This window comes from Acinonyx jubatus, chromosome D1 (assembly GCF_027475565.1).
Source record: "Acinonyx jubatus isolate Ajub_Pintada_27869175 chromosome D1, VMU_Ajub_asm_v1.0, whole genome shotgun sequence".
In the NCBI taxonomy this organism is placed as follows: Eukaryota; Metazoa; Chordata; class Mammalia; order Carnivora; family Felidae; genus Acinonyx; species Acinonyx jubatus.
In genome coordinates this window covers 56,486,795-56,510,088 of record NC_069390.1, presented here as the reverse complement: position 1 = coordinate 56,510,088, position 23,294 = coordinate 56,486,795, and the positions used below count along the sequence as shown (strand labels likewise).

The window sequence follows — 23,294 nt, the reverse complement described above, 5'->3', positions numbered from 1 at the left end:
CCTGGTAAGCAGTGTGTTCAGAGAATGGGGTGAAGCTTGGTGGCGGAAGTGTGTAAGGGATGGGGTCGGAGATGATTGGAGATAAAGCTACATGGTGAGACGCCATGAGGAAGTGCTGAAAATACCATGCTGAGGAGCTTGGATGCTATCCCATAGGCAGGGGGAGAGCTGTCGGACCGTTTAAACAGGAGATGGGCATGATGAGGCCTGTTGATTTTAAGGAAAATTCTGACAGCAGACATGGATTGGAGGGATAAGAGTAGCAGTAATCATTTCATCCAGCAGCCCTTCCAGTGAAGTCTGGAATCTTCGTGCAGAAGGCTTGAGAGATTAAGCTCTACTGGTCAGTTGGAACAAAGTATCTTTAGTAGCTTTGGCAGTTTAGGGAACCAGTGGTAGTATCTGGCCAGTAGCTGCTTTTTCCTTAGGACAGGCAGCCCACCCTGCAGTCCTTTGTGGCCAGGTCATCTGTCTGGCCTGCACACACTTTGCCACTCTCCCTTTTCCCAGAAGCTGATCTGGAGATGCTGATCCCTGTCTGGTCTTTGGCTTTGCCAGGAATAAGCCTTGGCTTATAGGGTGGGGCTTCTACACGGGAACTGAGCTCAAAGGCTTTGGTGGCTTGTGTCGAATTTAATTAATCTGTTTCCTATCCCAGAGAATGCTCTCTTGTCACTTCTCCCTCTATCCACATCCTACCCATCCCTGAAGACTCACGTGAAGCCACATGCCCCCCTGGACCCATTAGCCCTGTCACTCTGGTGTACTTTCATGGGTTCTTTCAGTAGGAACTTATTTTTTTCTTCAGAGCATTTCTTGGGGCTACATACAAGAACTTCTCTTTTTTGAACTCAAAGCTTTTGTCACTAGTTGTCTTGTATTTTTTTCATTTATTCTGCCATTTTTGTGTTGTCTAGTATCACTAGCTGTTTCAAGGGTTAGCATCCTGTGTCCTCACCTAGACTGTAAAGTAGGAGGGATTGTATGTCATCTTTCTTGAAATGCCTAGCCCCATATTATGCCCATTGCAGCCAGAGTAATCTTTAAAAGGCTGCCCTTGCTTAAACTCTTTTATGGGTCACTTTAATGTCACTTAATGCTCCTTGGCCTGCCTGCTGCTGACCCCCTCCACAGCATGTGCCCCTTGCACTTGACACCCCAGCCACACTAAACAACTTGCACCTCCATGAACAGGCCATGATCCCACTAGCCTCTGCACACACTCTTCTCTCTGCCTAAATCACTCTTCCCTTGGCCTCTTTTGACCTGTATGATTCTGGTTGTCTTCTGCACATCCTGGGAAGCCTTCCTGTCCCCCATCAGAAGGGACTACATGCTCCTTCTTAATGTTTGTTTAGTGCCCTGAACTTGTCCATTATGGCCCCACTGCATGACTTATGTCTGCTCCATATGGTGTATTTTCAATGCCTAGCATTGTGCTCAGCACAGAGAATAACCAATAAATATCTGCACCCAAAAGTGAATGACTGTGCTGGTGTACAATAAATGTTAAAGGAATTAAGAGCAAGATGGTTCTTTAATGGGGAGGGAGGTGGAGTGGAGTATCCCTAGGATTTTTCTTTAAACCACTGATGTTGCCCTAGAAAAACGTAAGGGAGCAACTCCTCTAAGAATGTCTCCTCTCTCCTCTACAAAGGGCTCAGGAGAGGATGCTGGGTGAAGGACTAGACAGAAGCGTTATCAGTCACCTACTGATTTCCTGCATCCTGGTACCATAGAAGGATAGGCTGAGAGGACCTCCCAAGAATGTGCTGTTCACATGCTGCATTTTATAGCAAGGGTAATGGGTCCAAGGAAACGACGAGACTTTTTCAAAGTTGTCTACCTGGGTTAGCAGGAACAATAATACTATAGAAGCCTCCAAGAAGGGAAAGGTGTCTGTCTTGTGCAGTTCATTGCCCTGTGTTCTGCTCTGAATGCATGTGAAGTGCCAGGCCTGGGTCATTAAGCACAGGACTCTAGTTCATTCATTCATTCATTCATTTCACCAATAGTGAGCACCTACTCCCTGCCAGGCTTTCTCTGGACCCTAGGGACATAGTAATAACAAAAGATTTGCCATCATGGAGCTGACATTCTGATGACAGATGCAGAAATAGACACATCCTTATGTAAATATTTCTCTTTCTGGGGCACCTGGGTGGCTCGGTTGGTTGAGTGTCTGACTCTTGACTTTGACTCAGGTCATGATCCCAGGATTGTGGGATCAAGCCCTGTGTCAGGCTCTGCATTGAGCATGGAGCCTGCTTAAGATTCTCTCCCTTTCTCCATCACCCTCGGGGCACCTGGGTAACTCAGTCAGTTAAGCATCTGACTCTTGGTTTTGGCTCAGGTCATGATCTCACAGCTCGGTTCATGGGATAGAGCCCTGCAGTGGGGGCACTGACAGTGCAGAGCCTGCATGGGATTCCCTCTCCCTCTCTCTGCTCAAGTGCTCTCTTTCTCTCTCAAAGTAGATAAATAAACTTAAAGAATTTAAAATTTATATCTACACATTCAGAACAAAATGGAAACAGTTGAATTAATGACTTTGAACCTGTTTGGGGTTTTTTTCTCTCCCTCTCTCTGCTCAAGTGCTCTCTTTCTCTCTCAAAATAGATAAATAAATTTAAAGAATTTAAAATTTATATCTACACATTCAGAACAAAATAGAAACAGTTAAATTAATGACTTTGAACCTGTTTGGGTTTCTTTCCCCCATAATCAAGGCAGTTGCAGCCAAATAGATTTTGATTCTTTGTAGGGAAGGGCTTTGTGGGAATTGTTCAGAGGAGAGGGCTGTGCCCGAGGGTGGGGAATTTCCTTGTTAGAGGTGTTCATTTAATTTGACAAACACTGAATGCTTACCTTAGGCCAGGCCCTGTGCCACTAGGAGACAAAGAAGAGTGAGAAACAGCCTTGTTCTGACAGAACTCACAATCTCAGATACAAAAGGGATTCAAATAGCACTTTATTTCAGTTAACAAACTTTTATCGAGTGCTTATTGGCTACCAGATATGATGCTAAAGGTTATTTTTAACTCAGATTTTTTTTTGTCATTTATTATTGCTTATTTTCGAGATTGATAGCTATCACTAAATTTGTAGCATGAGCAAAATAATTTTTTGAGAGAGTGCGCAAGCATGGGGGAGGGGCAGAGAGAGAAAGAGAAAATTTTAAGCAGGCTCCATGCCCCGTGTGGAGCCTAACACAGGACTCCATACCACGGCCCTGGGAGCATGGCCTGAGTGGAAATCAAGAGTCATGCTTAACTGACTGAGCCACCCAGGCGCCTCCCACCTTTTTTTTTGGCATGTGCAAAATATTTCTAAATTAAGGAGGAATTGGCGATTGTTAGGTTTACACTGAAGAGAGGGGCATGTCTATGGAAATGATACAGTCCTTCCCTTCACATCATAACCACTTGTACTTTCTCTTACGTCCTTCACATCAGTTACAGAGATCTGTGGTGGCATCAGGTGAGAAGCAGTTGCCAGTGGAGTACCGCATCAGCAAAAGGTAAGAGAGGTCCTTCCCTGTAGGGACTCTGGTCATCCTTGCTGCCTGTCCTCAGGCCTGTGGCACAATGGAAGGTCAGCGATAGCCATCCAGAGATGCTGCTAGAGAATCCGTAGTTCATGTATTGTATCTGTACATTCTTGTTGAGAGGGAGGAATTTCTACTCCTCTCACCCAAGGGCCTATGACAGGTTATACGGTCTGAGGACTTAACTAGGAGGCCCTTAGGGAAAGACTTGACAAAACTTCTATGCCCCAAACCAGAAAATAAGTGTGTAGTTATTCTCCTAATCAGGATTGCTTTTCCAGAGGATTCAGTCCTGTCCCCATTTGGAATCTGACTTTATAAGATTCCATTCCTGCTTCCTGACTCATATTCAGAGCATGACTTGCCAACATTCAGGCAAGAAGGGTGGCCAGAATCTCTGGACCTGATGGCTTCTAGAGAGGCAGAAGCAGCTGAGAATCCAGCTTTATCTTCTTCCCTCAACCCTTGATTTGCACTGTAAAGACAGGACTTAGGATTGGTAAGAGGATGAGTCCCCATCGGAGCCATGGGAGACAGTGACAACAGCATCCATGGAGAGGACAGACCCAGGATGGGTGAATAGTTTTTGTTGTCTGGGAAGTGAGGTGAATAATGAAAGCTTTGATTCAGAATCATTTAGCTTAACTTCTTTGGTACATTTTGTGACCTTTTATTAGGAGTTGTTTTATAAACTTTGGAAGGTCCATATGGCCTCAGCTTCATTGCTTTTCTAACCTTTATGACACTGTAGGGTCAAAGAGAAAATTCGACCTTCTACTTAGACTCATTGCTTTTAGCAGAGTAGGTGGTATTCTTTTTACTTTTCAGGTAAAGAAATTGAGACCCTCATTACCTCCTCTTTTTTCTCTACCATCACTCTGCATCTGTTTGAATTTTGGTTCTGTCCTCACAGCTGCACTGGAACTGGTCCTTCAAAGGTCACCAGTGAACTCCTAATCACCAAATCACTTTCCTGCCCACCAACCTTCACTGATTATCCAACTACCCGCAAAGACCAGTTTTATGACCACGGTGTCCTCAGCTTTTTACATGTCTTGAACTTACTTTTCCAGCCTTGTTTCTCATTACTTCTTTCATAGACCAAATGCTTTCATACTTGTGCATATTCTATATTGTTATACCTCCATGTCTGTGCTTATGTTGTTTCTTCAGCCTGCCTTCCTTCCTTGCATCCTTCTTTCTGGCAATTGATGTAACTCATTCATTCACACACATATAGTCATTTCTGGCATCAGATCATTGATGCTCCAACCTGTGATGTGTTTTAGTGCCTGGCTGAAGGACACTGTTGACCCACTGCTGGTAACCCTTGATCATCGCATTGGTGCCCTCACAGGCCTTGATGTCCAGCCTCCCTATGCAGAGTATCTCCAGGTGGTGAACTATGGAATCGGTGGTCACTATGAGCCTCACTTTGACCATGCTACGGTAACTATGGGGCCAATGATCAATCTCCTGGGGTAGGGAACCAGAGTATTAATTGCTCTGAGGCAGAGCCCTTAACATGCTCTCAGGGAACACCAAGTGAAATCTTAGAACAAAGACTCTTGTTGCAGGAAGGTCTGAAAGCCTTGGTTTCAAGCAGACTGCTGCTGACTCATTTCCTTTTAGGCCACAATCACCCCTCTCTAAAATTTGCTAGTGGGGAGAAAAATATGGCTTGTCATGTAGTCTTCTGTCTTGTTTCATCCAGGGACTTCCCAGTGAAGATTGTCCTTTTTACAGTCACTTTCCTTTCCACATGATTTCAACTGCCCATCTTTGTTGATGTGTATTGAGCAAGTAATTTTTAAGGATTAAAAAATCTCCCCAAAATTGATCTATAGATCAATAACCCAAACTTTATCAAAATTAGAAGAAATTATAGAAATTAATAAGCTGATCCTAAAATGTATATGGAAATACAAAGGATCCAGGACAGCCAAAATTTTGAAAAAGAACAAAGTTGGAGGACACAACACTACTTGATTTCAAAACGTAATATAGAGCTACAATAATCAGGGCTGTGTGGTATTGATATAAGGATAAACACATAGGTCAGTGGAACAGAACAAAGTCCAGAAATAAACCCACACATGGCCAATTGAATTTTGACAAAGGTGCCACAGAAATTCAATGAGGAAAAGATACTCTTTTCAACAAATGGTGCTGGGACAATTGGGTATCTACTTGCAAAACAACAACAACAACAACAACTTTAGACTCTTACCTCACACCATATACAAAAATTAACTGAAAATGGATTATAGACCTAAATGTAAAATGCAAAACTATAAAATGTCTAGAAGAAAACATAGAGAAATCTTTGTGACTAGGCAAAGTTTCTTAGGATAACAAAACAGGATCCATAAAAGAAAAATGAAGAGTGATAAATTGGACCTCATCAAAATTACAATCATTTGCTTTTCAAACACACCATTAGAAAATGAAAGGACAAATCACTAACTAGGAGAAAACACTCATAAATTGTATACCTGGTAAAAAAAAGTTGTATCCAAAATGTATAAAAAACTTATAATTCAGTTATAAGACAACTCAATTTTTTCTTTTATCCCTTTATCTGTCTATGTATTTATCTATCATCTATCTAAGTAAGCTCTATGCCCAATGTGGGCTTATGAGCTTGAATTCATAAGCCCAAGATCAAGAGTTGTGTGTTTTACTGACTGAGCCAGCCAGGCACCCCATAACTCAAATTTAAAAAACGGGCTTATTTGAGGGGTGTCTGGGTGGCTCAGTTGCTTAAGTCTCCAACTCTTGATTTTGGCTCAGGTTATGGTCTCACAGTCTATGAGTTTGAGCCCCACATTGGGCTCTGTGCTGACAATGCAGAGTCTGCTTGGTATTCTCTCTCTCCTTCTCTCTCTCTGCCCCCGCCCACCCTATCAAAATAAATAAATAAACTTTAAATTAAATAAATAAATAAATAAATAAATAAATAAAATAATATGTTAAAAATGGGCTTATTTGAATTAATATTATGTATAGGTTAATAATGAAATAGGTTATTTGAATGGGTACTTCACCAAATAAAATAAATGAATGGGTAAATAAGCACATAAAAATATGCTCAATGTCATCAGAGAAATAAAAATTAAAACCACAATGAGCACCATACTCCTATTACAGTGGCTAAATAACAAAGACAGATAATATCAAATGTTGATGGAAGTGTGCAGGAGCTCAAACTTTCATACATTGCTGATGGAAATGTGAAATGGTACAGCCATTTTCAAAGATAGTTTGGCAGTTTCTTAAAAAGTTATACATATAGGGGTGCCTGAGTGGCTCAAACATCCAACTTCAGCTCAGGTCATTATCTCATGGTTCATGAATTCAAGCCCCGTGTTGGGTTCTGTGCTGACAGCTCAGAGCCTGGAGCCTGCTTCAGATTCTGTCTTCCTCTCTCTCTCTCTGCCCTTGCCCAGCTTGCACTTTGTCTCTCTCTCTCAAAAATAAATAAAACATTTAAAAAAATTTAAAGAAAAAGTTATACATACACCTACATATTATCCACCTATTCCTCTCCTAAGTATTTTACCCAAGAGAAAAGGAAATATGTCCATACAAAGACTTGTACAAGAGGGGCATCTGGGCAGCTCAGTAGGTTAAGCATCCGACTCTTCATTTCAGTTCCGGTCAAGATCTCACAGTTCATGAGACTGAGCCCTGCACTGGGCTCTGTGCTGACAGCACAGAGCCTGCATGGGATTTCTCTCTCTCCCTGTCTCTCTCTCTGCCCTTCCCCACTCACACACTCTCTCTCTCTCTCTCTCTCTAAATTAATTAATTAAAAAAAGACTTGTATAAGAATGTTTAAAACAGATTTATTGATAATAGCTAAGAATTATAAACAACCCAAATGCTCATCAACAAGTGAATGAATAAACACATTTTTCTATATCCACACAATGGAATACTACTCAGCAATAAAAAGGAATGAACTACTACTGATATACCCAACAATATAGATGAATCTTAAAAACACTATGCTAAAAAACAAAACAAAACAAAAAAACACTATGCTAAGTGAAAGAAGCCAAACAAAAAAAGACTACATATTTTATGAGTCTGCTTATTATGAAATTTCTAGAAAAGGCAAACTATAGAGACAGAAAGTACATCAGTGGTTGCTCAGGGTTGAGGGTGGGATAGGGACTGACTACAAACTGACATGAGGGAACTTTTTAAGCTGGAAAAGTGCTCTAAAATTGGATTGTGTGAGTGGTGCACAACTGGTAAAATTAACCAAAACTCACTGAAAAATGTACTCTTACAATGGGTGAATTTTATGATATGTAAATTAGATCTCAGTTAAACTGTTCTATGTCAAAAGAGTGTGTCTCTTTGGCAAATAACTGGGAACTCCAAGTTCTTACGACTTGGTGTTCCTAGTTCCTACAGAGTAATTATCTGTAATAGTGTATCTACAAATTTCTTTATTTCACTGGAACCAAAGGTACAGTTAACCTCAGATAGTACTTTCACTACTGACAAGCAGTTCTGTTTGATTAGTACAGTTGACCCTTGAACAACTCAGGCCAACCCCTTGCACAGTCAAGAATCTGTGTATAATTTTGACTCCCCGAACGCTTAACTTCTCATAGCCTACTCTTGACTGGAAGTCTTGCTGATGACATAAACCATTGATTAACACATATTTTGTATATGTTTTATATACTGTAATCTTACAATAAAGCAAGCTAGATAAAAGAAAAATGTTATTAAGAAGATCATAAGGCAGAGAAAACATGTTTACAGCACTTACTGAAAAAAATCTATGTACAAGTGGACCTGCCCAGTTCAAACCCATATTGTTCAAGGATCAACTGTATACAATTCATTTAAATGAGTCTCTGATAAATTAGTAAAAGAAAAACAGTAATTGAGTACCTGCCAGCAAGGGTGGGTACTCAACTAGGTGTGGCTCAAGGCTATAGCCCTTCTGTGACACCCCCATTTTCCTCCCTCTATTATGTTAGAATCCTGTTACTGTGGTGCCATGTGCATAAAATAATGATATGTTTTATTTTTGTCCCAGTCACCAACCAGTCCACTGTACAGAATGAAGTCTGGAAACCGAGTTGCAACATTTATGATCTATGTGAGTCTTGCTTTGGAAGGACCAGAGCTTCTTATTTAATGACTATTTATACTGCTTTTATTTTATGGTTTTCAAAACCGTATCAGATACTGATTTTATCTATCTATCTGTCTATCTATACAGCACAAAAATCTCTGAGACTTTTGTGACTTTCAGACAGCATTTTTATTAGGCTCTATAGGAGCTAAAGAAATATAAGTCAGGGTTCCTGCCCGCAAAGAGCTTATACTGCATACACTTAAATATGACCTTCTCATAGGCAGTAATTAGGAAGGGAAGTGGGGTTACATTGAAGGCCAAGAGATTCCTGACCAACACAGGAAGAGAATGTGAGGGTCTCTCTCTTTGAAGTCCCATAGACTAACTGGTGTTGGAAAGCATGGACCCAGAGATGAGGTTGTAGAGCCGTGACAGGAAAGAGGAAAGAGAAATGAGACACCTAAGATTATGGAAGAATAGAGATGCCTACTGAGATGCTCTCTTATATGCAGTGAAAATTCTCTTTCCTATCTCCCCATAAAATGTTCAGTAAAATCAGCATTAAACCCCCTTAACAAACAAATTGGGCTCCTCTCCTACTTTCTGACCTGATCCTACAGGAATTGAACCCAGTTGCTATTATCTCACCAACCCCCTTCCCTTCAAATGGTGTGGGTTTACTTCATTCTCTATGGACAAGTCATAATTTCAGTCGTCTGTCACTTAAATTATAAGAGGTGTGTCACTGTTCACTGAAGGCATAAACATATTAGTAGAAGGGCTCTGCATAACACCCAAAGATGAAGTCCTGTTTCAGGCTCATTAGAATAGCAGACACACCCCACCCTAGCATTCCCTCTTTTGTCAGTGCTGTATTGTCTCCACAGTACAGCCAAGAAAGGACAACTAAAGGCCACACTTTATGGTCTGTAATGCTGGTGATCCCTTTGTGTTTCTTCACATGACTCAGTTTTCTACTTCCTGCAGAACTGGAAGGCTATCACTTCCAATGTGTCTGGCCTCTAGTGGTTATTCTGAGTGTTCTTATCAGGCAGAGGGACGTCAGCTCTCCAGGCAGGGGGCATGTCTTATTGCCTGCAGCTGGTTGCATCTCTGGTTGATGACTCAAGCTGGCATGGGTGGTCACAGACAGTGATGAATATCGTTATCAACCAAAGAGTAGGACATCTAGGGGCCAGTATCTCCCTGTCCTTTACTTCCCTAATATCTCCTACCACTGGTTCCCTGGTTACAGAGGTCCAGTTACTATGGTGAGGGTAGCATCGATGCAAGAGCCCTGCAATTTTAAATGGCAAAATGCAAGTGTGTGTATATGGGGGCGGGGGGGGGGGAGTGAGTGCACACAAACATGTGCATGTACATTTGGGTTTTAAGCATTTGTGACAGTGGATTGGAATGCACTTTGGGTTTGCACAGTGGAATGGAATGCACTTAGAGTTGGCCTAATTCTGGTTCTGCCGCTTGATATATGTGGCCTCAGCACAAACTACATCAATTCTTTGAGCTCATTTTCTTGTCCTGTGCCTCCCATTGGGTTGTCTTGAGGATCTGATGAAATAACATAAGGGAACATCACTCTATAAAGTTTTATCCGGCATGTTTCTATCATTGTACCCCACAAACAAGTATAGAACCCCTTAAAGGGGCACTGGCATCATGGGACCTAGGAAGTGCTAGGTTATGCCCAATTCTTTCACCTTCAGGTTGGGGAAAAGACCATCATAAACATTTCTAACAACAAGCATAGGGTTTGTGGAGAACCTAAGAGCTATATTGCAGGGAGAAAATAATGTATAAGATGTACAGAGGACTGAGCTGAAATCAAGTTTGTAATTTTCTGTTCAAATTGGATAAGATCAGTCCCAGTACAAAACAGTGAAAGCTTTAGTCCTACCCCATCGACTTCGCAATCCTGTTCAGGCGCTTCATAGCACACAGGTCAGGTTCTCTTTTCAATTTGTTGGACAAGTCATTCCTTCCCACCATACTGCAAAACCACAGGTACAGGAATGCAGGAAAGTCCAGGTTCCCCCTGTGTAAACCCATAGTTGCCTACAGCAGGAGTTAGAACAGAATCATCTAGTTTGTTGGTTACACAAGGGGCAAATTGTTGCTCTCATCGACCTTCTCAAAGGTCGCTAAGAAATGCTAAAAATCACAGGGAGCTAAGAAATGCTAAAAATCACCACTGCCATTACCAGGTTCTGAAGCACCACGTCAATTCAATTTCTTCTAACAAGTGCCAGCTTCCCAACCCCTGACAGGTGAATGTGGTGGGATCCATGGCTGTTCTGATAGACAGGGCGAGGTAAGACTGGCACTGTCATGTTGTGCTCCTAGTGCAGCATGTATCAAAAGTATTCAATGCATGCACACATTCTTGACTCAGTAATACTAATGGTCCAGACTCTTTCCTACGAGAAGAGCATAAGATGAAAAAATGATTTTACTCATTAAGAGTTGTTTATAATAGTAAACATTTGGAAATAACCTGAATGTTCAAGGGTGTAGCATAAAGATTGTAAGCAGGGATTCTGTAGTTAGCATTGGCTCAGTTAAATCAGGCTCAGTCACTGAGGAGTCAGGTGACCTTTTGTGAAGTACTTAAGCTGAGACTCAGTTTCCTATTTGTAAAAAGTGAATTATAACAATAACAATTCTAATTTATAGGACTGTTGTGAGGAATAAGTAGGATATCCACGAGGACTTAGTATAATATCTAGCATATAGTCAATGCTGAGTAAATGTCAGTTACTAGTATGTAAATTATAACAATGCCTTTTTTTCCTTGATGATAAGATGATGAGTAATATTTTTAAGTATTTTCCTGTATTTTAAAATTATTTATATATTTGACAATCAGAAAAAAACTTCATATTAAGAGAACATATCCACAATTCTAGAATATACCAGTGGTGAAACTCCTTAGCTGAGGTTACCTAGAGAGAGATGAGTGGTGTGGGAAACATGCCACAGCTGCAGTCAGTGGTTCCTACAATGCCCAACTTTGAAAACTAATTGTTATCTAAACAGTGCTCTGCAAGCCATAGTCATGACCCATTCGTGGGCTATGAAATTAATTTAGTGGATGTGGTTGGTATTTGAGAAATCTGAACTAGAATAGAATGAAATAAAATGGAAAATAACAAGGGGTATCTCATCTAAGAATGTTTATGAAACTTGTACTTAAGGGGCGTGTGTGTGTCTTGGGTTGTGATAATAAACTAGATTTCTTCCTGAGGGTCTCAAACTTCGAATCTACTTACTGTAGCCCTCAATAAGGATGTTAGCTGGAAGGATAAAGAAAGGGGGAATTCCTAAAGGCTTTCCAATTTGTGGCCCTGCAGGCAAACACTGATGCCATTGAGCAGTCTTCCTTAATTCCTAAATTGGGTCATTGTCTCTCAATAAGTATTTCTCCCAGAGCTGAAATAGAGGAAGGAATCTATGTGGAAATGACATCAGATGTCAGGTAGGGCAGAGTTGGATAGTCAGGGGCTATTTCAACGCTGGCTCTTCTCTGGCACTGTAGCTGAGCTCGGTGGAAGCTGGAGGAGCCACCGCCTTCATCTATGCCAACTTCAGCGTGCCTGTGGTCAAGGTGAGTGGGGATCTGGTCCCAGCACACGGTGGTAATAAAAGGGCAGAACTAACACTCGAGCTTTGGTGCTGTCTGTGTCTGCAAGCTTATTCCTGGGAGGGAGGATAAAAAGATGTTTTCCCCTGATTCTCGAAATTAAAGGTAATTCCTCAGTGTGGATGGCCACATGATACTTGTGCCTCTATTTTTTAATTTTATGACTACTTATATTGCAAGTAGCTGGATAACATGTCTGCCTTCTCTATTACAATAAACTCCTCAAGGTAAGAACTCAGTTTTAGTGACCTTTGGATCCTATGAACACTGAGGGCCGAAGGCACTGAGGGTACAGACAAAAACTCATAGTCCTTGTCGTCCAGGATCTCACAGAGAAGTTAACAGGCAGGCAGGAACAAAATATGGCAATAAGAGCTATGAAATCACATGAGGCACAGAGGAGGGCCATGTGATAAGAGGTTTTACTCCCCCCTCCCTCATCCCCTGGTTCAGACCAGTCAAGCTCCCTCACAGCCCCTACCTAATTAAGGAATGAAATGAATATATATAAATGATATCGTGCCTATAAAACACTTAGCACAGTGCCAGGCACAAGGTAAGTACCGCATAATAAAATGCAGAAATCTCTGAATACTCGGGATTGTTGTCTCTTCTGGGCTTGGGAATGCAGATGTTGTCAGTGCATTTGGGAAGCTGTTCATTACTTTGAGTTTAAACTGCTTCTAATGTCCAAGGTTAAACTAAGTGTATAGGAATTGTATAGGGGGGAAAATCTGTGTATGGGATCAAAAAGAACATATAGCATTTGGAGTCAAAACACCTGGGTTTGAGTCTTGTGCTCCTTCTTAGTTGCATTACGTAAAGCCGCTAAGCCTCAGCTTCCTTGCTGCTAAAGTTGGGAGTTATGATACTGCCTGCTTCCTGGGGGTGTTATTAGTAAGTGCCAAAGGAAGGGTAAGCATCTGAATTAAGTTCTTAATTGTGTAAGGAATATTTTGTTCCATTTTGTGGTTTTTCCTGAGTGCCTCTCCTCAGTGATCCCATGACATCACGGGATTCACCTTTCTCCTAGCACTTGCTACACCGTCTTGTTCTGGTTTGTTTTTATGTCTTGTCTCTCCACTAAGACTGTGGGCTCCTGAGAGCAGAATTGGACATGATTTGTCTCTGCATCCTCAGAGCCTGGAGCAGAGAAGGCTCTCAATAAATGATGTACGCATGAATGAATGGGTGAACGGCAACTTACGCCATTTTGTGCCATTTTATGCATGACTTGCTTCCAATCTGCGTGGATAATTTTCTCATTTAATGACACGCATGCATTTGCCTTAGTCATGTACTTCCAAAGGACTGAAATTCTGGGCTTACCCTCTCTGGGGTGGGCCCTTTTGTTTTCAGAATGCAGCACTGTTTTGGTGGAATCTGCATAGGAGTGGTGAAGGGGATGGAGACACACTTCATGCTGGTTGTCCTGTCCTGGTGGGAGATAAGTGGGGTAAGGCCTGCCTTTCTGGGCATAAGAATGGGGCGAGGGGGTCAGAGTAAAGTGAAATAGGGGGTGGATGGAAAATAGCATAGCCTTGCCATTCCAATAGCTTCCTTATAGTGCCACATTATATTGAGATGATCAGGTTGTTGGGTTAGTTGCCCCCAACAGATTGGGAAGCCTTAAAGGACAGATCCTCTTACAGAGAAGCTGTCAGTGAAAGTTTATTGACCTGACCAGACAGGCCTTGCTTTCTGAGCACTGTTGAGGAAAACGGTGCTAAGTTCCAGCCCTCTAATCCAAGGAGAGAACCATCGAGCTACTATGTGTAGCATTTAGTGCCTCCCCGTGAGGAGATGGTCAACCAAGGAAGAGATAAATAAGCAGCAGATGTATTCATGTCATATATGTGTCCAAAACCACGTAGTTCTGACGACAGAAAAAGAAATAGATGAGAGACTCTCATGCTGAGATAGGGAATTGCCAGGAGAAGCCACCCCTTTATTCTCATTATTCTGGATTGGCACCAGGGGGAAGGTGGACTTTTAGGAGCTACATGAATAAAGAGTAAGTGACCTTAGTACCCAAGGTTTGAGAATCAGTGTACAGTAGACAGGCCCTGTCAAAGACTTTTTCTAGGGGACAATGTCCTCTTTGCTATTTATCTTTGCTAGAAGCAACATCCTGTGGTCTGTAGCAGGGTTGGGACGAATATAGGGCAAGCGAGTTGCGTAGGGTGCAGAATGCAAGCGGGTCCTCACACAGCCCTGGGAGCGAGCATCGCTGCTGTCTGCTCTGTTGAGCCTGCTCTCTTCTTCTTCTTCTTCCCTATTCTCCCCCAGTGGCCAACAAGTGGATACATGAGTATGGACAGGAATTCCGCAGGCCATGCAGCTCAAGCCCTGAAGACTAAAATGTTGGCAGAGAGAAGCTGGTGGAGTCCTGTGGCTTTCCAGAGAAGCCAGAAGCAAAAAGCTAAGCTAGGAGAGGAGAAAGGAGAGCTACCGGAAGAGGGCCTTGTAAGCATTGCTTGTTCCTTGCAAATGGGAGCTAAGGAAGTGGTCTGTATCAGGGAACGGAATTTACATGGTTTCTCCTCCAGTCATTGCAGTCAGAATAGAATGGACAGGCAATACAAAGAAGGTAACAAGAAATCCAAAGGGAGAAGTTTCTGGGGCTCAGGCTCTCTATGTTGGAAACAGGACTTACCAACAGTCCCTGGGGTTTGGTCAATGACGGTTCTGCCACTTTGAGCACTGACCACAGGGGCCCAGAAGTGGCAATGAGGACACCTGCAGGAAGGGGCTAGCCTGACTTCCATGGCTTTTTGCCCTTCCCTCCACTGACTTCTGCTGAGCAGGGATTGTTTCTGTAACAGGAGTGTACCTCATATGATATTTTAAAAAAACAGAATGAAGTTTTCTTTTTTTTATATGATGATTTTTTAATACAGCCATTAAAAGTGTTAATAAATCATTTTTCACAACCAAGAATATTCTTACATGATAACATTGAGTAAAAAAATATACATGTATATATGTGTGTGTGTGTGTGTGTGTGTGTATATAATTATGCTATAATCTCAACTTGGCTCACCTCCCACCAATCCCCTCTCATTACATTCCAGACACGTGAAATTCTTTCCATTCCTAAAACCACTATGCTCATTGCCATCAGTATCATCCCCACCTTTCAGGTCTTTGCATTGGCTGCTCCCTCAAATCCCCCCATGGCCAAGTTCTTGTTGTCCCACTGTGGGCTCAGCGTCACTTCAGAGAGGGCTTCCCTGACCGCCTGACCCTCCAGTCATTTTCTTTCATGTTAATGGATTTTATTTTCTTCATGTTTCTCAAATTGCAATTACTCTAGTCATTTAACTGTGGTCAGTTTCCTTCCCTGCAGGCTGTGTGCGTTAGGACTCCACCCTACTTTGTACACGCCTCTATAATAGCCCCCATCGCCCTGAATTTCAATATTTGTTTATTTGCTTTCCTACCTGCACTGGACTCTGTACTCCTTCTTCCTCCTGGTATCCCCAGAAAGTCTGGTTCAAATAAGTAGGCGTTCAGCAAATATTTTTGGATAAGTGAATAAAAAGGCATCTTTTGAGCTGTGCTTTGGAAGACTGGTAGAATTTTTAAGGTAGAGTCTAATGAGGAGAAGCATTTCCCAGCAGAAGGGCTAGCATGAGCTAAGGCTGTATTGATAAGTAATTGTAATGTCTGAGCAGTTGTGCAGAGAACATTCCAGGCAACTTGGCTCAGGTTCTTTAACAGGGGCGGGAGTGTGTATCTGGCTCACAAAGTAGGCACACGGTTAAGGGATTGGGTGGTTGGATGCTGTGTTGTCTCTGCCCCCTCCCTGCACCATGCACTTCAGGATTTCGGCTTGCCAGAGCTCTGTGGCCCCGAAGGAAAGAGTTCTGATGTGCTGATAGCCAGCTTCCCCCAGGGCCTCGATGAGCACCTGGTCACATCTTTAGTATTTCTGCCGAGTGTGCCAAGATTCTGGAAATCCTCTTACTGAATTACTAAATCTTGTCATGTAGGGGAAGGAATTTTAGCTCTACCCTTCTGTATTCTTAGCTGAGATCTCTGTAATAAAAGATTAATAAGAGAAAAACAGAAGTTTGTGAACATGTATACCTCATGTATACATGAGAAACACTGAAGGAAAAATGAGTAACTCCGCGAGGTGGCTTAGAATTCAGGATTAAATATCATCCTAAAAGGGAAAGGGGAGGGGGAGGTGTAGGCCTCTTAGAGGAGATTTTTAGGAAAGATGAATGGACCCTTAGAATAGATGAGGTATGACAGTTTGTGACAAAGTCTGTCTGGGTGCCATGTCTACTTCTAGTCTCCTCTCCTGCGGTAAGAGTCAATCCTTCCCAGTAGTGGAAACTCCCAGAGGGGATTTTTGACAATTGATTTCCTTTTGAAGGATCTGTCTTTAGGCAGTTAAGGGGAGTTCAGAGAAAGCTACTCCCTGCATTTACTGTTTTTCAAGTGCCTACAGCTCAACATCATTAAGATGCCAGAGTAGCATATTTGGGGGTGGCATGGTCTGCTAGCCTCAGTCACATACTGAGGCTCCAGAGGACCGGACTTGAAACAGAAAGCTACTGTCTGTGAGCAACACGGCTCGCCTTTCTTTACAGCTGCAGGGATCAGAGCTGGGCCTTCTCAGAATTGCAGGGTTGGTCTCAGCTAATAACAGCAATGGTGAACTTGGATGAGTTTACTGTACGATGGGCACTGTTCTAAGGCCTTATATGTATCAATGATTTAAATGTTCATCCCAACCCTCGCTACAGTGTTATGGCTGTTTTACAGATAGGGAGGCAAAGGTGGGGTTAAGTAACTTACCCAAGTGCCACAGTCTGGCTCCAAATCCTGTGCTTTGAACCACTACTTTTGTAATTTCTGATATGTGACAATTATCACACATCCTGATCAGGTGACTGAGGCCCAAGAACTGTCTGGCAGATGAAACAAATGCTTACTGAGCATTCCCCAGGGGCAGGCACTAGGCCCAGGCATGCTATGGGGGTGCTGAGAGGTACAGGACACAGTCCCTGGGAGCTAATGGCCAGTAGGGGGATAACACAAATGCATCCAGGGTTAAATGTAAGTTAAGCACAATGTGAAAAGGTTGCACGCAATAAGACATGGATTATTGAATGCCACAGTCCAGAACTGAAGGGATCACTGTGGCTTGGGGTGGTTGGGATAGCCTCATTTATTTATCCAAATCACATAGCCAAGGTGCTGCCTCAGTGCCAGGCCCTTGCAGGCACCAGGAATGAGAGGGAAATTAGAATGCTGACCCTGTCCAGATCTTCAGATCATCACAAGACAGTGTAGCCACAGGTGGAAACAGGAACACGGCACTGAGAAGCTCCCCCTGGGGGCTTCATGGGAAGGAGAGGCTGACGAAGTCTTGAAAATGCTGAGGGTCTGGAGAGGCGTGGAAGGAGGGGCAGGGCTGTGCAAACAGGGGGGATGCCTGTCTCTAAGCTATGAATAGTACCACCTTACCTTTGGCCAGTATGTTAGTTTTTCAAAACACTTTTAGCACTTTTCTTGAACCTCACCTACCCAGGGAGGAAAGAGCAGGCATTATGAAAAGCAAGGTCTGGAATGGTTAGTGGCCTGCCTGGGGTCATATAAGAGGGCTTGGTCTGAGGCCTGGTCCTTTGTCTCCTTCACCAGTGCTTTCCACTCAGTGGTTATCAAAGCTGTGTTCTTTCATCATACCACAACTGGAGAGTGGAAAGGCCTTATTCTTTTATATTTGCAGCAGTCTCTATGCCCTCAGCAACTGACTAGTCCTGCTAGAAAGTGGTGTGTTTTGGGGGCCCAACACTGCTTAGGGGGTAGGTAGCTAAACCTAGATAGGACTGACTGCTGCTTGGGGCATTGCTTGTTTATAATTTTGATTTCTTGCACCATTCTTCAGCCTTTCTTTTTTTCTTTTTTCTTTTTTTTTTAGCATTTTTTAATGCTTTTATTTATTTTTGAGACAGAAACAGAACGTGAGTGGGGGAGGGGCAGAGCAAGACAGGGAGACACAGAATCTGAAGAAGGCTCCAGGCTCTGATCTATCAGCACAGAGCCCGACATGGAGCTTGACCGTATCAACCATGAGATCATGACTGGAGCTGAAGTCTGACACTTAACTGACTGAGCCACCAGATGCCCCATTCAGCCTTTTTTCTAACAGCCTTGTCCAACTGAGCTCCTGGCATTGCACTGCGTATCACACACAAGCCTCACTCCAGGGAATATTCTTTTAAGTAAATGATATCACTAGTGACCCCATACAGACCACGTACAGTAGGCCAGGCATGTGCTAAGAACTTGGGTGTACTTGTCTCCTTCAATTCTTACAACGAGATACGTACTATTATCCCCATTTTGCAGATGAGAGAAACTGAGGCAGAGAACACGTAATTTGCCTGAGGTTACACATCTATACAGCGACAGAAGCAGGATTCAAACTCAGGTCTATCTCCAAAGATCTTAACTAGCCCTCTGTTGTCTGCATTACATGTTATTTGCCTGTGGTTATTTTGCTACCATTGGCAATAATATCTTTTGGAGCCAACAATTTTTAAGAGGAGTTTCTAACCCTTTCCCAGGCATTGAAAGGTCTATCCATTCTGTCTCTAGTGCCTAATGGCTAAGAATCCTATCAGGTGTAGTTTTTTTTTAAATCTATTCATTTATTTATTTGTTTAAGTATGTTCCATGGCCAATGTGGGGCTTGAACTCACGTCCTTGAGATCAAGAGTCATATGCTCTACCGACTGAGCCAGCCAGGCGCCCCAGATGTAGGTATTTGTTGAATACACAAATGAACCACCTCAATTCCACAGAGCTACAGTGAACACTTATTGTGTGAACAGTTCCACGCTAGGTGCTCCAAGAGAATCCAAGAAAATGAGGAGGCCTGCTCATTGCCCTTAAGGCAAAATGAGCACACACCCAAATATAAGAAAGCTAATTGGATATAATCAAGTGGAAAGCTGTGTGGTGCTACCCTAAGGATCATGGGAGGTGGGAGAAAGGGGAGAACGCTAGACTGGGCGGAGAGGGCTTCCACACTGGGGCCCCAGGAACACAGTGGAGAGAACATATCTCTATGAAGGGCAGGGACCAGCTACCACCTCACTTGTCCCCCTTTTACACACAAGAGGGCAGGGAGAGCTGTCTGGGAGAAGGAAGCAAATAATTCTGGGGGGCCCTTGTCCAGCAGTGCCAAGGGCAGTCAGCATAAACTGCCCTTTCATGGAACCATTCAAAGAGTCTGCTGTCTGGGGGACTTGGCTGCTCAAGCTGGTAGAGGGCAAAGGAGAGGGGGTAGGGTGGGGAGGAGGGACATTTGTAGGCAGACTGTTGTACACTTAGCAAAACTATGAAATGAGCTAAAAGCTAGGGGGAGAAGACAAACATTTGTGCCAGCTATTTTATCTCCCTGGTCTTAACACAATTATCTCTTTTGGCAAAGGAGGAAAAGGAGGCTCAGAAACAAAACAAAACAAAACAAAACAAAAAGCAACACAACACACTGACTTCCCCAAATTCACATAGCTAGAAGCAGAGCTGGGATCTGGAGCATGGAGTTTCTCCCCACCAGCTGCTTCTAACTAACCTCTTTCTTTCTGGACTTTTCTTTCTTCTTCACCTTGGGATCACCACAATTTTCTCCCCCTTAGGAAGGAGAGTCTGCTCCACCCCTTATACCTTTTTCCTTGGTCACATGATCCTTCCCATTCAGCGCTTGATAGGCCTGATTCTCCCTAAGGTCTGAGTAACCGAGGGACCCTAGGTGACGGCCAGGGGCACATTTGCATATGAAATGGGTACCTCCAGGAGAAATCAAAGATCATTTCAAAGGAAGGAAGTGCTCAGGAGTGTCTTTGGCTAAGGGTTTGAGAGTAAGGCTCAGATGCATCCCTGTAGATAACTACTCTCTCCATCTTCTTTAAAGTTTGCCACATTTTCAGATGGAGCAAAACTGAAGTACTGACCATTATACCTCCTGTTCATCTGCTTATTACCTCATGGGGCAGGAGGGCAGCAGTCATTTTCTGCACGTGTAAGAGGCCAGCCACTCGCTAGTCTCTGCTTCCAAGGTTTCGCCTGGCTACAGGCTGGGGTTTTCTAGCAAACTCCTGGGAGAGGAAACCAGCTCTAGGAATAAGGGAGCCTCTTGAGTTTACATAACTTTCTGAGCCCTGGACCCAGATTGAGAACGTGTTGATTCTGGCCGCTAGTGGGACAGCCAGCTGTAGCGGAAGAGTTGGCTCAAAAACTCTGTTCCTGTAGGGGAGAGTGTGACTGCCTTTGCTTTACTCCAGTTTTAGGCTCTCTTCTTGCTTCTCCCTTATTAAAGTCCTGACCTTTTAACTCCCTACCCCCATTTCTGATGACAGACCCCTGACTCCAACTTAAGGGTCCTTGACATCTCACTGTCCAAATCGGTTTGTGTATTGTTCATTCCACCTCCAAAATAATGAGCCTTCTCGGGGCGCCTGGGTGGCCCAGTCGGTAAAGCATCCGACTTCGGCTCAGGTCATGATCTCAAGGTCCTGGTCGTGCGTTGGAGCCCGGCGGCGGCATCAGGCTCTGTGCTGACAGCTCGGAGCCTGGAGCTCGCTTCAGATTGTCTCCCTCTCTCTCTGCCCCTCCCCCACCCATGCTCTGTCTCTCTCTCAAAAATAAACATTAAAAAAAAAAAAAAAGATGAGGCTTTTCTCTTATCCCTGCAGCCACTGTCCTAGTTAAGCATACCTGTGCTTTTACCTGTTACAACTGCCTCTTACTGTCTCTTTCCCTGGAGTCTGTAAGTCAACATATTAGAGTTCCTTAACTTCTGAGGACTCCCCATTCTCACCACTCAAGCAAGGCCTTTATGTCCTGCCTCCTGCTGACTCCCCTGTCAGCCTGTACTCTAGCCATACTAATCACACTCATCTATCAGTTATCAGACTGACTTTCAAGTATGTTGGGCTTGCGTATGCTGTCCCTTCTACCTGCCTTGTATTTTATTTCCTTTCCTTCTTCACCTCCACCTTGTGACGATGCTTCAAAGCTCAATTCAAATTCTTTCTCAACCTGTTTCCAAAGAGGTTTAGTTGTTCCCTTCCTCTTTATGCAATGTGGTCACTGTTTCTATAATAGTCTGTCTAGACTATGAGCCCATTTGAAGGGCTTCATTATCTGTCTCCAAAGTCCATTGGAAGCTTGGTACAGAACAGGTGCTCAGGTTTGCTTAATCAGCAAATAAATGCTCCTAACAGGTTTAGAAGAGGGTAACACCAAGAAGTCATTCACATCCAGCTCCCCTTATGCCTTTGAGTCCTCTCAATCTCAAGATTCTCCCCCTACCAATAGATCTATGGCTTCCCCAAAGTTTGCCTATATTCTTTTTTTTTTTTTTTTGTTCTCCTTAGACATTCTTTAGTGCGTGTGTGTGACAGAATGGCCTTTGGTTTGGCCCAGACACGCTCCTTCACTCTGTAGCAAATCCTTCATTCAGAGGGTCTAGGTCTCCTCTATTCCTTTCCTGAACTCATAGTGGTGATCTGCAGGCTTCACAAGGATGTTGTTATGGCCAGCACATAGTAGGTGCTCATTAAAGATATGCTATGTGAACATGTGAATGGTTCCTTCCCTGCTGGGGTGCAATAGAACACTCAGTAGACAAAGATGCTGCCGCCTCCTAGCCATGGCTGTGGGCAAGTCACTTCACATCTCTGAGCTTCAGTTTCTTTACCTTTAAAGTGGGGATAATAATGCCTACACTTCACAAGGATATAAAGGAGATGCATGTGACTAGTATAGAACCTAACACAAAGTTCAACATATTCATTCTCAGTCTCCATCCGTCAAGCCTGAAGAAGTCTCAAGTTCCTGGTCATCATCCTCCTACTATCTTAGTCTGGTATCTAAACCAAAATGACCTCTGCCTAGGGTCCCCTGTATTGTCCAGGAGGCAGTGTGGAGAGGAAACAACCTAGGTTTGAATTCTGACACCAGCACTTCTGAGCTGTATGAATTCGGACCTGTCTGCCTACTTGTGAAAGGAACATAATGTCACTTACCTCATAGGGCTGCTGTGAGGATTCAATGAAATGAGTGTAAAGTGAATTAGATGACACCCCAAATCTGATGACTGTTATGATTTGCCTGGTGAACAGAAGTGCTAATGTGTGTTCCTGAAACCATGCCTGTGATTATGCTGCCCTCCTGTGGACAGAGGGCACACAGCCCAGCAAAGGGACCACCCATCCTCACACACACCCTACCGAAGGCTTGGTGGGAGAAATCCCATCACACACAAGGCACTTTTCTTCTTTGCTAGGGAGCTCATGCTTTGTTCTGAAATATTTAGGGAACATCTAAACCAGAACTTCTTAGAATTAATGTGGTTGTTAGAGTGCAGATCAGTTGACTCAATAGGTCTGGGGTAGAGACAAAATCTTTAATAAGTTTCCAGATGAAACCGATGCTACTGGTCCCCAGATCACTCTGAGTAAAGGTCTTAAGTACAATATAGCAGTGACATGACAGGAACTATTTATTAAATGCTTAACTTACCCTGTGCCAGTTACTGAGAGAGCCAGGTAACCTATATTAAGTTACATAGTCTTCAAGACTGTGAGGTAGGTACTGCTGATCATTTTTCAGAGGAGGAAACTGCAGCACAAAGAGAGAAAGTACGTGGCTATCTCACACAGCCTGTAAGGGGAGGGCCTTGGGTTCTAATTTAGACAGTCTGGCTCTAAAGCCTAATAGAAAGAAGACTCCCGAGAGTGTGTAGAGGATGACCAAGGGAGAGACTATGGTAAGAAACCAGCAAGGGTACTGAGTGAGCTAGCTGACAGATGAAGCCTAAGCTATGGCAGGGGCTGTGGGATGGAAAACAGGAGACAGAAAAGAGCATGGGTATGGGTTTGGTGGTAAGCCAGATATGGGTACAAGAGGGAATCATCTAGAGAGCTCTGTGTGTCTGGTTTGGACAATGGAGAGAT

General features: G+C 43.3%; 1 protein-coding gene across 3 annotated transcripts in view; it reads left to right on the top strand.

Moving 5' to 3' along the window:
• P4HA3 (prolyl 4-hydroxylase subunit alpha 3) overlaps positions 1–15,249 on the top strand; it is a 41,540-nt gene extending 26,291 nt beyond the window's left edge. For 2 of the 3 annotated variants that reach the window (XM_027039810.2, XM_027039807.2), the window contains 6 exons: positions 3,456–3,520; positions 4,837–4,996; positions 8,610–8,672; positions 12,205–12,273; positions 13,669–13,765; positions 14,599–15,249. In XM_027039810.2, coding sequence (XP_026895611.1) covers positions 3,456–3,520; positions 4,837–4,996; positions 8,610–8,672; positions 12,205–12,273; positions 13,669–13,765; positions 14,599–14,669 — 525 coding nt within the window. In that variant the 3' untranslated portion in view covers positions 14,670–15,249. The remainder of the gene's footprint in view (positions 1–3,455; positions 3,521–4,836; positions 4,997–8,609; positions 8,673–12,204; positions 12,274–13,668; positions 13,766–14,598) is intronic. The other variant, XM_027039809.2, reaches the window with a different exon arrangement.
• Positions 15,250–23,294: the final 8,045 nt, after the last annotated feature.